The following is a 13,872-nucleotide window of genomic DNA, read 5'->3' on the forward strand; positions in this document are numbered from 1 at the left end:
TGTGCCCGGGGCAAAGTCCAGGCTCCTTTGTGCAGGAAAGGGGTCTGAATCTCCTTGGGGTGGAGGTGACCTTGGCTACTGTTGGCCGGAAGCCAGGCACCTGAGAGTGGGGAAACTGAGGAGAGAAGCTTCCCTCTTCCCCCAACCTCAACGTTCCCTTGGGATTTCCTCCTCCAGGCTAGGCGGTCCCTGGAGGACCCTGGCTTCTGGGTGGGTGCAGGGGCACTGGGATTGGATTTCTGCGGTAATGAATATTCATCAGCCCAAGCCGGCCTCTGCTTCTATTTACTTAGCCGGGAGGGGCTGGGTTTCAGGTTCACCTTGACTCCTGGAGGCGCAGCGAGCAGGTACCCGCTCCTGCACCTGTTTCTCTTGCACCTGCTGCACAGCTGCTCCTACCCGGCTCACCTGGGCTGAGCCTTGCCTGGCGCAGCACCCTGGCGGCACCCCGAGCTCCCCCAGGCTCCCCTGCGGGCAGCACCTGCACTCAGCTCCTTCTCTAGGGAAGGTCTCACCTCCAGCCTGCAGCAGTCAGGATTACAGGTACAGGCAGAGGGAGGGTGAGTGGGGAAACCAAGGCACAGTCAGGGCATCCTGTTCTGCCCCCATGGCTGGCAAACCCACCTCTCTGTAGGTGAGCAGGAAGAATTCAGGACTCATCCCTTTGGCTTTTTGGAGTTAATCCAGGCCTCCAGCAGAGCTCCTTCTGGGAAAGTTTTACTCCAGAGCGGTTCCATTAACTCTTGCTGAACTGGAGCCTACCAGCTGCTACCCTCCAGCCTAGAGGATGTTTCTGGCTGTCTGGTAGGAACCTCTCCCTGTTCTTGTGGGGGGTACCCCAGTCTTATCCAGAGTGGAGCAGTTCCACAGGGGCTTTGCAGAGGGCTGAGGGCTAGGGGCTGTAATTTTGTCTTACAACACAGAAGGTGACTTGTTCCATCACCCCTCCTCTACCCCCCCACCTTGCCCCAGTCAATTGTTAACTTGGCTCTGCTAAGAAGGGGCTCTACTTAGTCTGGGCTAGGCCCTCAGAGCAGTTTGAAGAACTCAGCTGGGATGGTGGGGCCTGTCCAGGGGTGCACATGCAGGCCATGGTGCTGGCCGTCCTAGGCAAGGGGTGGCAGGCTGTTCCGTGCAGCCTCCCGAGGCTGGGTTCCCAAGCTGTGCAAACAGCAGAGGTGTAGCAGGCCTCCCCCAGGGGCAGATTTCTATCATCTCGTGGATTGCAGGGCCCCGGGGAAGGGCTCAGCCCTCGGCTTGACCAACTCAGGACCCTGTACAAGCAGACTGCAGACCTAGTGTCACCAAAGACCAGATCTGTTCAAGATCCTAATTATATCCCCTCTCTCGGCCCATCCTACCTTCTGGGATTAGGCAGAGGAGTGTGTCCATGGTGTCTTGTTCTTGGCTATTTTGGATGGCTGGGAAGTTTGGATATCACTTCGTTCTTTCTTTGTTTTTAAAGTAAGTCAGATTTTAAATTTTCTTGGAGTAACTCACTACTTACAAGAATCTCATAGCTAGCTGGGTTATTCTGCAAAACAAATAATAGCTGTTTTGCAAATTCAGATTTCCATAGGTCAGTCTTGCCTACAGGGGCAAATATCTGCTTACTTGTGCTGGAATGTTCTACACAGAGGGACAAGCAAAGCCTGGCAAAAAGTATTCTAGAGAGCCCAGAGTTCAACCAGGAAACAAGGGCACTAATGCCTTACTGCTGTGGAGGCCAGGGCAGGGTCCAAGGGCCATTCCCGATTCCATGGTTTTCTGACAAATTCCTTGTGACCTGTCCCTCCCTGCGGATGCCAACTTGAAATGCCCGTTAAAGCGGGTATATTTTAACTGGCACTGGCTGAAACCACTTCCTTTAATGGAGCTAGGCAGTCTGGTGATTACTCTTGGTTCAGGAGCTGGATCCTCCACTCCCCAATTTCCTTGGCAGCCTGGGGTGGTGGACAGTGGTGGGGCTGTGGGACTTGCCCCAGACCAGGTGGCAACTGGGGTACCCGCAGGCCAAACAAGCGTCCCGGCCCTCCTTCCTTGCCCTCCTCACGACTCCTTCCAGAAACCCATTCTGGAACACCGAGTTCTGTGCAAGGCTGTGCTAAGCCCAGGTGGGGCACGCTGCCAAAGCAAACCTCTCAGGCTGTCCCCTTTGTGCACGCACCTCTCCAGGGTGCCCTGAAAGTATTTATCCGGCCACTCTCACCCTTCCCTCACTTTCTAAGGGGGGGCTGCCACGATCTCCCCTGGGTTCTTTTGCTACTTGGGCTCAGCTAGAGGGACAGAACTAGCAATGTGGAGTCTGCTTTCTGGATAGAGCGGTTGGGTGTGCGCCCTGGGCAAGGAGGTGGGTACATGGGGGGACAGGGGCAACAGCAAGGGGGCCAATGGATGGAGGCACTCAACTCATTCCAAGCCTAGGCCAGCATCCTGCCTTCATTTTTTCTGAATTTGATATGCTTCTCCTCTAAAAAAAAACAAACAAACAAACTCCATACTCACTATGGAAAACTTGGAAATCAGAAAAATGGAGGGGAGAAAGCATCCCATATTGCTTCTATGTTAAGAAAACTGCTACTAAGCATTTGTCATATTTCTTTCTGGACTTTTTAGAAAAGGTAGTTAGGGCCATCAATTTAAAAAAGGAAGTGATATATTTATTTGCCAGGCTGACCATCTAGCTTTCTGGTGTGTTGCGGTTCCTATCATTCCTCCCCAGGATCACAGACCCACCCAGGGGTCCTGAGACTCCTCTCCAGACACAGAGATGCCTTGACTGCTCATCACTCTGTCTGCATTTACACTGACCTTAATTTCTCTGGTTTACTGTCTCTTTCCACCTTACACACCTCACCTGTCAATGATGTCCAGGCAACTTTATCTCCCAAAATTTCCACCAGCTCAGACAGGACCTTTGCGGAGATTAGTAAATGGTGAGGTTACACCAGGGCACATTGCTTGGATGTCAGCCCTTTCAGTCCCCACAGTCATCTCTGCTGGGTATCCTTATGGAGAGTCCAACCCGTGATAACCACATCTCACATGTACCTCTTGGTCCCATCAAACCTCCTTGCAAAGTTTCAACTCCCCTTCAAACTCTCTTGTCTTCGTGGAGGCTGAGTGGGGAAGGGGGCCACCACTCAATAGTTATTACCATTATCATAAGTTGTACTTTGTAAGGCATAGCTACTTCTGTAGGCAGGCATCAAGGTCAGAGCTAATATTAGTACTGGAAAGGATGAATGAGGACACTGAGGTCCAGAGAAGAAACCTGCCAGAGGTCATGAAGCTGGAACAGTCCCCAGGACTTCCCACTCCCAGCCGGAGGTCCCTCTCCCTTAGAAAAAGCCCAGCAGCTTCTTTAGTGTTGCTGGGAAGTTCCAAATTCCTCCAAACATCACAAATCCTACTAAATTTTGTAATGAATTCCAAGCAAAATCCATAGGGTGTTTCTGTCCAGTTGACCATCTGCCCAAAGGGCGTCAAAGGTCTGGGTGCTGTGTGGCTTGGGCAAGCTGTTCACCTCCCTGCAGCCCCAAGGGACCTGGAATCTGGAAGCTGCATGGCAATGGTGTGTGGTTTCCCCGTTGTCGCCTCCGCCTGGCTCAGGTAGCATTCTCATCAACGTGTACTGGGCCGCCCCTTCCCCAGACTCTCTCCCTTTTCAAACTCTATGAATGCATTGCATCCCTCACCTGAATCCTAGATTCCTTTAATTCTTTCAGGCCTGGGCTATTCAAACAGCCCGTGGTTAGAAGTCTAGAGAGCCCTGCTCCAAGACATGCCACTCCTTCTCCCTACTGACCCCTTTCTCTCCCTACCCTGCTCCTGCAGAAAGCCCACCATCCACTCAGGGACCGCCATGACCGAAGTTGGTTGGTGGAAGCTGACCTTCCTGCGGAAAAAGAAATCCACCCCCAAGGTGCTGTATGAGATCCCTGACACCTATGCCCAAACGGAGGGCAGTGCGGAGCCCCCGCGGCCTGAGGGTGGGGACCCTAGCAATGACTTTAACTCCCGCCTGGAGAAGATTGTGGACAAGAGCACAAAGGGCAAGCATGTCAAAGTCTCCAATTCCGGCCGCTTCAAGGAGAAGAAAAAAGTTCGAGCCACCCTGGCAGAGAACCCCAACCTCTTTGATGACAGGGAGGGCAAAGGACAATGAATGAGGCCCCGGAGGATGCTGGCACCTCCCTATTCCCTGCTGTCAGCCACACTGACAGGAGCTTGCCACGCTGGCCCCTTTGGCCACAGCTGAAGCCGTGGGGGCAGTTGAAGCCTGCTGGCAGGAAATGTGTGGTTTTAGGTTTGTATTTATGTGCCCCAGCTTTCTGGAAAGGCTGGTAGATCCCAGGGTCCTCCCAATGTCCCCCCACCACATATAAAGACACTCCAGTTCAAGGATGTAAAGTGCCACCCAGGAAGGACAACCCTCCTTGAAGCCACATCGGGGCAGGCAGGGAAGAGACCGAGGAATGGAGAGAGGGAGCCTGTCTGACTTCACTTCTTCCTGGGGCACAGGGTCAAGGGTGAGTTTGAATTGCTGTTCCCTCTACTTTCTCCACCTATGACTGTTCCCTGGACCAATTCTGAGAGTGCATTTCCTGGAAGCCATGTGATGGGGGGTCGTCTTCCAGAGCCAGAGGTGAGCTGCACTTGAGCTCACCTCCTAACACAAGTGGGAAACTTCTTGGAACTTTGCCCCCAGATGTGCAGGGAGACGAGGACCCTGGCATTCCCTGGCAGTGCTGCAGAAGGCCAGGTTAGGGACCCCATGGGTCCAAATCAGGGGAGGGGGTGGGGAAGCTCTGGTAGGAGCTGAAAGCAGCCAGTTCTCTTCTCTCCTTCCCTACTTGTATTTAAAACGGATCAGCCCCAGAGATGAGTCCTGGAGCCTTGAATTTTGTTTAAAAAATAACTGTAGGTTTCTCTCTCTGTAATAAACAATGCTGCAAAAGCAGAGAACCTATTTATACGCTTTGTAAGCTTGCTTTGTATTTATTAACTGTTTCTCATGCCTTTATTTCCCTTCATGTAAGTAAATTGGAAGTAGGTGCTTAAAACGTTCCTTTCAAACTTCAGAAAGGGTCCCCAGGTGTCAGAATGGAGCAACTGGGACACTAATCTCACCATCAAGCACCCTTAGCACCTGGGGACAGAGAGAACAAAGGAAGGAGCTCATGACACCTCAGTGGTCAGTTGCTCTGGTTAACAGACAGGCAGGCCATCAGGGGTTCTAAGGGAATAGAGTGGACCTTTGGCGACTGGCCCAAAGCCTGTGTGGCTTGGTTTGGGATCAAGATCCCAATTCTGGTTCCACCCCTTAGTAGTTGGGTGATTTGGGAAACATTAAAAAACAAAAACAAAAACAAAAAACTCTGAGCCTCAGTTTTGTCTTCTATAAAAGGGGCTGAATGATACAGATTTCACAGGGAGTGGTCAACATTAAGGGGCCCATACGTAGCCCTGAAGCAGGTGCCCAGTTAACATTGGTTTCCTTCCCCCTTTCCTTCGCTAAGGAACTCCGCCATAGCCCACCGCTTCCATTTAAGGAAGAGAGCACATGCTCCTTTTGCTGTTGGGTCTAGATCTTTCTCAAGCCCCAGAAGCTGGGAACTGGGGAAAATTGGCCAAATCTCTGGAGCTCATAGTGGGAACACAGAGAAACCAAGGTGGTGACTAGACTAAACAATGTGGTCCAGCAGCTTCCAGGTCAGCTCCCTGTAGGCTGCTGGGCCACCCCACCCCAGGGAGCTTTCTCAGGAAATTTATTAGCAAAACAAACAGACTGTACAAGGGGCCTTTGTTAGGTGGCCTCACCCAGGGCAGGGGAGCTATGGGGGTGAGTGAGGAAGACCAGGAGCTGGAGGGAGGGAAGGAGGATTCTTCCCCTATCCCTCCTCATCACATGGAACTTTCTAGGGTCTTCTGAATTTACTCAGTCCATAAAGCCTCCCATGGAGGAGCAGACTTTGCCCATACTCCATCCCTGCCTACTGTTAATACCTGACGTTTACGGAAGGTTTAAAATGGGCCAGGCCGGGTGGCAAGTACACCCTGAGGTTCCTTATTTAATCCTCTCATCCCCTGGGACAAGGCTATCATTAATTACTCCCATTTTCCAGGTGAGTTAGCTGAGGCTTAGGGAGGGTGAAGTCACTCGCCTGCCCGAGGCCATGCCCTCACACTGGAGGAGCTGGAACTGAAGCCAGACCTGGCCTGTGCATGTGACCACTGAACCACACAGCCCCTTCCACTCTTTCACTTGCTTAGGGGATGGGAAACAGAGGCTCAGGACTGAAAAAGGATCACAGTCACCTTCTGCTGAAGGGGAGGTGGGGTGAGAGTGGGCCAGGCCTGAACCTTGGGATTCTGGGAGGTGAGCACCATCTGAGGGTGCTGTACAGACTCTGAGGCCAATGGAGGAAAGCCAACCAGCTTTGAGAATGAATGCACCCTGAGACCCCAGATGGTAGGGACTTCCTACTCTAGCCTGAGCTTCCCTGAGGGAAGGGTAGGGGGATGAGGCTTGGCCCTTGGCCACAGGCCCTACCTGTGGCCTAATACTAACCTAATGCCGGCACCGCATTGCCACCATTACTCCTCTTAGGTGAGAGGGTCTGCAGACTGCTCTGCCCTGTGCATGCGACCATGCTTCACAGCTCCAAAGTAACGACTGCAGGAAAATCCAGGGAAACTCCACATATACCCCTAAGCTGGGAATATGGATGGGGGTGAGGAGGTGGAGTGGGTATTGAAGGCCAAAGGGAGATCTGGCTGCCCAGGGAGTCAGAGCTCAGGCAGCCGCAGGTTTTCACCAGGCCAGAGGAGGAGGAACCGAAAGTGCAAATATGTGCGGGAGCCGGGGAGAGGCTATGGGTTATCGACCACAGTTTCACTGGGACTCGACCCAAGAGGGGGAGGGGGAGGCAGGAGGGGCCTGCTAGAATTGGCCTGCACTGCCCAGAAGGGGCCAACCTTGGGCAGCGGGCTCCCCCTGCTGGACACCCCACCAGAGGGAAGTGAGGTGGGCAGGGGAGAGTTGCTTAAATCCCCCAGCTCCCTTCCTTCCTAGTGTTCTGGGCAAGACCAGGCCAGATTGAACATTAACATCACACACGTCTGATGAGTTTTTATTACAGATTTGGCAAAGTGATTGCTGGACAAAGAACAGGAAAGGGACTGCTGAGACCAGGCTCAAAGCTGGAGGAGGTATACAGCTCCCAGTGACACAAAGCAAGGACACCCCAGCACCTTTACCTGTAGGTTTCAGAAAGGTTAGTGTTGTGTCTTCCTGCACTCAGGCTTAAGGGGGAATCAACACTAAAAGGGAGACCCTTAGGGGAGCTGGTCAATAACAGAAATGCTGAGGTACCCGCCCATACAGTGGAATGAAGCCGTTTACAGAGTGGTAAGTTCAATGACAACATGTACAAATAACAGTCACTTCTTATCCTGACTTAGTCACAGCAAACATTTACACAGTCTGGCTTTTCTTCACTCATCCAGGCTGTCCCTGGTCACCAGACTTGCGCTCAAGGAAAGCAAATACAGTTCAACACAGGCCTCAGCCAAGGGTTATTGAAGAATCCAGTTGTGGCGGTGATATTCAGTAGGTTTAGAAGTTGAGGCCAGTGCATCCAGTCACCTTGGGGGGTGGGTTCCTATTAAATGCAGGATGGGATTCAGTGAGTCTGGGGTGGGCTCCTAAGTGATGCCAATGCTGCCTGCATCCTTAGGACCAGATAAGGATCTGGACCAGGGGGTTAAAATCTTGGCTGCACAGAGTTCCCTAAGGAGCCTTTAAATTTCCCAAAGATCAGGCTGCAGTCAGACTGGTTAAATTATCTCTAAAGGACAAAAATAAATTAAAAAATAACAGAATAACAATAAAAAAATTGTTTTAAATCATCTCTAAGGGAGGATCTAGGCACCATCAGGTTTTAAAAGCCCCCCCACCCCAGGTAATTCCACTGTGGAGGAAAACCAGTGATGTGAGGAGCAGGGGAAGGGGAGGTATGAGTAGTCAGAATGCTCACTACCTAACGCTCACTACCCACTCCCTCTGGAAATCTCTCCCCATATCGAAATGAAATCTATTTCTGTGTAATATTTACCTATGGGTCCTTTGCAGCTACAGATAATAAGCTTAATCTTTTTCCACATTACTGTGCTTCAGACAATGGAAGGCAGCTATCACTAAGGTAAGTGCTATAAAAATACTGAATATCTATGAATAAATGAGTTAGTTAAGGTTCTTTTATTTGCAGTTAACAGAAACTGACTCAGCTAGTTTATGTAAAAAAAAAATTTTTTTTTTTAGAGACTGGGTGTTTGAGGCAGGAGGAGGAACTGCTCAGCTCAGACATGGGAAGGAGGGATCCAGGGTCGCTCAGGGAATTGCAAGAGCAGCAGCCAGAGCCATTGCTTCTTGGCTGCCATTAACTACTTGGCTACAATGACGCACACATCATGCTCTGGGTCGCTCCTTTAAACTTCAAATGGTTGACAAGAAAAACTGATGGGCTAAATTGGCTCAGGTGCTTATGCTGGGACCAATCAGCTTTGGCCCGTATGACTCAGTCATGGTGGTAAAAAGACAGGGCTGCTGGGGACCCACCCTGTCACCAGAAAAGGAAATCACATCACCTGCTACCTCTAGAGAGAGCTATTCCAATAAATTATTGTCAAAATCAAGAAAATAATTATGGGATTACTTTCCATTTGTGATTCTCCATGCCACCATTACTCTATTAGACAGCTTATGGGGAGCCAATGAGTGCAGAGCGCTTGAAGGAGAAACTCTGAGGACCCCTAAGGATAAGGAGTGGGGAGGGAAATATGTTGAGTTCAGAACGGCCTGGTTCCCAGCCCCACACCCCCTCTCAGCACCCCATCCTAGCGCCAATGGGCACCGCAGACCAGGAGTCAGGGAGCAAGTCTCTCATAGAGCCAGTCTTCCTCCCCTTGGTGGGTCATGGGCCCTAAAGGGGAGTCTCTTGTCGGGAGGCTCCGCCGAAAGACGATCCGGTCATGCAGACGGTTGGTCTGGCCTTGCCAGAACTCTATCACCTGTGGGCACAGGACGTAGCCACCCCTGCAGAAGGAAGCAGAGGTTCCAGGGTTCTGTGCATTTTTCTCGAGCATGTTACCACCCCCCAGCCCCACCACCCCAGGGCCCCTGAACGAAGCTGCTGGGATGTATCTGATGAGAGCTGACAAGGAGGAGTAGATCTGTAATTCCACAGACAGGGGGCTGCAAGTAAGCACAAGAGTCCTGGTGTCCCTTTCTACATGACTACCGGCATCACTCACCAGTAGTTCGGCTTCGGCACCTCTTTTCCCTGGTAGAGCTTCTCCAGTTCCTCGTTTTTCTTTCTCAGATACTGTCCAGGGGAAGGAGATGGAGGAAGGGCCAGACCTGGTCAATGATTCATTTAATAACCACTTCCTGAGCATGTGTCCTGTGCCAGGTGCCGGGGACACACGTGAGCAAAGCAGGCTGGCCTCTGTTCTTGAGGAACATAGTCCAACGGGAGGGTCAGACAGACAGAGGAGGCCCATTTTCCCGGTCCCCATCCCTGTCCCCCAGGGAAACCATCCTTCTCACTTTGCTGGAGAGAGAGGGCCCTGGCATCCCTGGAATACAACCTCTGGGGATGAGCCCAGGCCCTCGCCACCCGAGTGACTAAGAGGGAGCCTCACTTACCTCCCGATCAGGGATCACAGAACTCTGGTGACTGACCACAGCCCCAATCTGGCTGCTCTTGGGGCGCGAGTGGAAGTAGCATGTGGCCTCCTCCTCTGGCAGCTTCTTCACAGGCCCCTCCACACGTACCTGCTCAGGGATGGCCCCGGCTACATGGCATGCAATGGGGCCCACCCTCCCCACCAGCACAGGCCCCACTGCCCCACCACTGCTGGCTTCAACTAGCCCAGCTGAGAGTTATTTAAGAGGCAGGATATCTGCCCAGCCTGGGGACCTCCACTGGGCTCATATATAAACTCAGGCCCCTCCCAACTCAGCCCACCCCAGGCTGTCCTGGGAATGTTCACTCACCTGACGGTTTAGGGGCTCCCAGTAGAAGACAAGGGAAGCAAAGGGATTAGAGTCCTGGAAATGAAAGGGAATCCATAGACAGCCATCAGGACCAAGGGGAGGCTGCCTCTGGATGCAGGGGTAAGGCAGGAAGTCTGCAGCGCGCAAGCCCACAGGAGATGTATTCAGTCAGAGTAATACCTCATCTAAACCCTCAAAGGCAGGCCTACTTGTACAGGAGTGGAGACAGGCTCAGAGGGGTTGGTAATGTGCCCAAGTTCACACAGCAAGTGGCAGATCTGGGTTGGAAACCTAAGCCAGTTGGACTCCAAAGTGACGCTTGCCATTTCTGAAACCCACAGATTTGCAAGTTCTGAGAAATGCATGCTTGGCTGGCATGGACTCAGGGAGGGTGACTCATTTGGATTTATGAATTGTATGTATATGAAGCGCCAACTCTGTACTTGCCACCAGAGGAGGTCCTGGGGATGTAACAGATACAACAGATGCAACCTCTGCCCCCGCAAAGCTTCCCACTTAACAGAGAACACAAACATTAATCACATGATCATACAAATGCACAGTTAGAAACTGAAAAAATGGCAGGGAAGTTGCTAGTTATAATGATAGCAAACAGCCTGAGTGACTGACTCACTGGAGGAGTTGAAGAGGCTTTTCTGAGGAGATAACATTGGGGCTGAGACTGGAGGGACAGGAGTTACTTAGGCAAACAGATGGCAGAGGTGGGGGTGGTAGGAGACAGAGCACTCACACACAGCAAGGAGAATGGCAAGTGCAAAGGCCCGCACACAGGGTGGTGCCTGAGCACAGATCACAGGTGGGTCGGGATGGGGGTGGCATGAGAGGGTGAGCAATGAGGCGAGGGCTGGACTCTGGAGCCCTGAGGATTTACCACGAACCCTCACCAGCTCCTTTCCCTTGCGGCTCTCGAAGTTAGTGAAGAAGTGGAAGCCGTCCTTGCCAAAGCCCTTCAGCAGCACCATGCGGGCAGAGGGTTTCCCATCTCTGGGACGAGGAGCAGAGCGCTGTGGTCAGAGCCCATTTCAATGTCCTTGCTGCTGCCCCTCCCCACAGGATGACTAAGCACCCTTCATCTTGTGTCCCCTTATTCTGCACTGTCTGGGCACTCAGGCCACCCATTTCTACTTGCCCCTGGGGTTTGTCCTGGATGTACAATGTGACACTGCTGCCTAGGGCCCTGTTCGGACTGAACTGTATCCCCTTAAAATTTTCTGTTGAAGCCCCAACCCCAAGAGTTGTTGGAGGTAGAGCCTTTGGGGAAGTAAGTAAGGTTAAATAAGGTCATAAGGGTGGGACTCTAATCCAAAAGGACTGGTGTCCTTATAAGAAGACGAAGAGGCACCAAAAATCTCTCACTTGCTCTCCCTGCCTGCACAAGAGAACGGCCACATGAGGACACAGCAAAAAGGCAGCCATTTGCAAGCCATTAAGAGAAACCTCGCTAACCAACTCTGATAGCACCTTACTCTTGGACTTCTAGTTTCCAGAACTGTGAGAAAATAGATTCCAGTTGTTTAAGGCACCCTGTCTGTGGTATTTTGCTATGGCAGCTCCAGCAAAGCAACAAAGCTCTAAGGGCAACAACAAGCAATAACGCCATCAGCCAGTGCTTAGGGATCAGAGGAGGTGTAGTAATATCAGGTCCTCTGCACAGGGCTCTAGGGGAAACGCAGAGCACAGCACAAGAGCCTGCCTTCAAGGCCTTACATTTTAGTGAGGCGGGGCAAGAAGAGCTGGTTAGGAGGCTAATATGAGAGATGTCTCAGTGATTCTCAAGTGAATGAGAGCTTCGTGGAGAGGTCCCAGGAGATACAGCTCTTAAAGGGCAGGTGGGAATAGGGTAGGTGGGGAGATAGGGGAGGCAACGGTGTCAAGGGCAGAGACGAGTGAGGCATTGCATTTCATCACTGAAATGGAATTGAGTGAAGTATGATCTTCAGTTTACAGGTAAGGACACTGAGGCCCAGAGAGGACAAGTAACTTCCCTGAGGCCACATAGCATGTTAATAAAAGAGCTAGAACTATAAAGTCATCCATCAAACTGAGAGCTTCCTAAGTATCCTACTTCATCTGTACCCACCCATGGAAGGGCCCACAGCTATGCCCACCTGGTGCAGGTAGCCAGACACATGGCATTGGCTTCCCCTATGTCAGGACACTGAACAGCCTCTTCGAACCAGGCAGCAAACTGCTTCATGGGGTCCAGAGAGGTCAGCTGAGACTCCTCAAATGCCTGGGGAGGGAGAGTTTTATTTCATTAATAAACAAAGCATATATATTGCTTAATGTGTATATAGAACTATTCCAGGCACTTCTCAAATATTAACTCATTTAGGCCTCATAACATCGACTTCATAACAAAAAAAGAGTACCCAGGGCATAGGTTCTGTTAGCCCCATGTTACAGGTGAGGACACGGGCATAGGAAGGTGGAATAACCTGCCGGGTCCCACAGCTAGTGATGGATGATGAGTCAGATTTCATGTCATGGTGTCAAACATATTACTAAAAAGTCTTTAAAAAAAAAAAAAGACAAATTCTGGGCTCAGCCCTTGTAAATTCTCATTCAGTAGGTCTAAGATTTAATGGAAAACTGCGTGTTTAACAAGAACTTCTGGAAATGCTGCTCTGGCCTGGTAGTTCAGTTGGTTACAGCATTGACCCCATAAGCCAAGGCTGAGGGATCCTGGGTCAGGGGACGTACAAGAAGCAACCAATGAATGCGTAAATAAGTAGAACAAATCGATGTCTCTCTCAATCTCTCCCTCTTTCTTCTTCTCTCTAAAATCAATAAATAAAAAAAAAAAAAAGAATTTCTGGAAATGCTCACATGCAACCAGAGGCTTTGGGCCCCAATTCCAAAACAGTTCTCCGGGTTCCTCTCCAGAGGAGGGAAAAGGAAAAGAACTCCAAGTGGTAAGCGAAGGGAAATAAGGTAGCAAGGGGCTAGTAGCGTTCTCTCGCCTCCTCGGGGAGTCAGTCCCCCTCCCCCACGTTTTAACAACCGTTTATATGCTGATTGTCCCTGTTCTGAGTGCTTTACGAACAACTGAGCTCATCGCATTCCTGTGAGGTAGGTAGGTGCTATCACTTCACAGGTGCGGAAACGGAGGCCCAGAAGGGTTAAGTATCCTGCCACGAGCGGCAGGATTCCAGCCCTGGAGGCTCGGGGCCGTGCCCTTACCCACCAAAGCTGTCTCCCGAGCCCCTCTTTGTCCCGGCTTCCCCAGAACCTCTCCCTCGTCGTTTGTCTTTGAGCCCTCTTGTCCCAGGGAGATGACCTCAAGCCCCCTCGCCCCACGGGGTGGCCCCAGAAACCCCGTGGGGTTCCTCCCACTCCCCCTCCTTTCCTCAGATGACTTGCGACCCCCGCCCCTGCGGAGACCCTGCCCTGCAACTACACCTCTTGGTCCCCGCGGTAACTCTTGCGCATCCGTCCCAGGTCCATGACAGTTCCACGGCCGCACAGGTGACGAAGGTAGTAGGGTCACTCGGCTGATCGCTCGAACGTCACAGTGACGCCCCGCAGCCTTCACGTCATGGGGCCGTCCGCCACGTGACCCGGCGTCGCCCGGCGCCGGGTTCCGTTGTGTTCGGATCCAGTTTGTCAGTCTGGAGTCTACCCCGGGAAAGGAACAATTCGCCAGTCGCCAACTTCAGACACCCTAAGTCACCGGAGCCAATGGGAGCCTAGGGTCGGAGGAGGGAGACAGACGCTGGGAGACCATTGGTCTCAGTTTTCCAGAATGAGGCCAATTAGAACGGCCAGTGGGCGGGGCCTCTGGGGGA

The 13,872-nt window shown here is 51.8% G+C and overlaps 2 protein-coding genes across 5 annotated transcripts; one reads left to right on the top strand and one right to left on the bottom strand.

The window, feature by feature from the left end:
• Positions 1 to 308: 308 nt before the first annotated feature.
• PRR15L (proline rich 15 like) lies at positions 309 to 4,972 on the top strand. 3 transcript variants are annotated; one of them, XM_090292413.1, is made up of 2 exons: positions 309 to 543; positions 3,838 to 4,972. In XM_090292413.1, the coding sequence occupies exon 2, from the start codon at positions 3,866 to 3,868 to the stop codon at positions 4,166 to 4,168; it is 303 nt and encodes a 100-aa protein (XP_090148539.1). In that variant the 5' UTR covers positions 309 to 543; positions 3,838 to 3,865; the 3' UTR covers positions 4,169 to 4,972. The 3 variants fall into 3 exon arrangements, with proteins under 3 accessions (XP_090148539.1, XP_090148540.1, XP_090148541.1); XM_090292414.1 differs by lacking the exon at positions 309 to 543 and adding an exon at positions 579 to 804; XM_090292415.1 differs by lacking the exon at positions 309 to 543 and adding an exon at positions 1,155 to 2,350.
• A 2,148-nt stretch (positions 4,973 to 7,120) lies between these two features.
• Positions 7,121 to 13,743, bottom strand: PNPO (pyridoxamine 5'-phosphate oxidase). Of its 2 annotated transcripts, none has more exons than XM_090292166.1 (7): positions 13,487 to 13,743; positions 12,193 to 12,317; positions 10,963 to 11,068; positions 10,064 to 10,117; positions 9,713 to 9,841; positions 9,319 to 9,389; positions 7,121 to 9,100 (listed from the first exon to the last, which is right to left on the bottom strand). In XM_090292166.1, the coding sequence occupies exons 1-7, from the start codon at positions 13,529 to 13,531 to the stop codon at positions 8,932 to 8,934; spliced, it is 699 nt and encodes a 232-aa protein (XP_090148292.1). In that variant the 5' UTR covers positions 13,532 to 13,743; the 3' UTR covers positions 7,121 to 8,931. The 2 variants fall into 2 exon arrangements, with proteins under 2 accessions (XP_090148292.1, XP_090148291.1); XM_090292165.1 differs by having other exon boundaries at positions 10,969 to 11,068; positions 13,487 to 13,575.
• Positions 13,744 to 13,872: the final 129 nt, after the last annotated feature.

Source organism: Furipterus horrens, unplaced genomic scaffold (genome assembly GCF_987537825.1).
Source record: "Furipterus horrens unplaced genomic scaffold, mFurHor1.1.pri manual_scaffold_11, whole genome shotgun sequence".
NCBI lineage: Eukaryota > Metazoa > Chordata > Mammalia > Chiroptera > Furipteridae > Furipterus > Furipterus horrens.

Coding starts and splice junctions, on each gene's coding strand:
- PNPO (XM_090292166.1), bottom strand. CDS start 13,531: ATGGACCTGGGACGGATGCGCAAGAGTTACCGCGGGGACCAAGAG. Junction 9,390..9,712: donor CTGTGATCCCTGATCGGGAG/GTAAGTGAGGCT, acceptor TCCCCTGGACAG/TATCTGAGAAAGAAAAACGA. Junction 9,101..9,318: donor GTGCCGAAGCCGAACTACTG/GTGAGTGATGCC, acceptor TTCCTTCTGCAG/GGGTGGCTACGTCCTGTGCC.
- PRR15L (XM_090292413.1), top strand. CDS start 3,866: ATGACCGAAGTTGGTTGGTGGAAGCTGACCTTCCTGCGGAAAAAGAAA.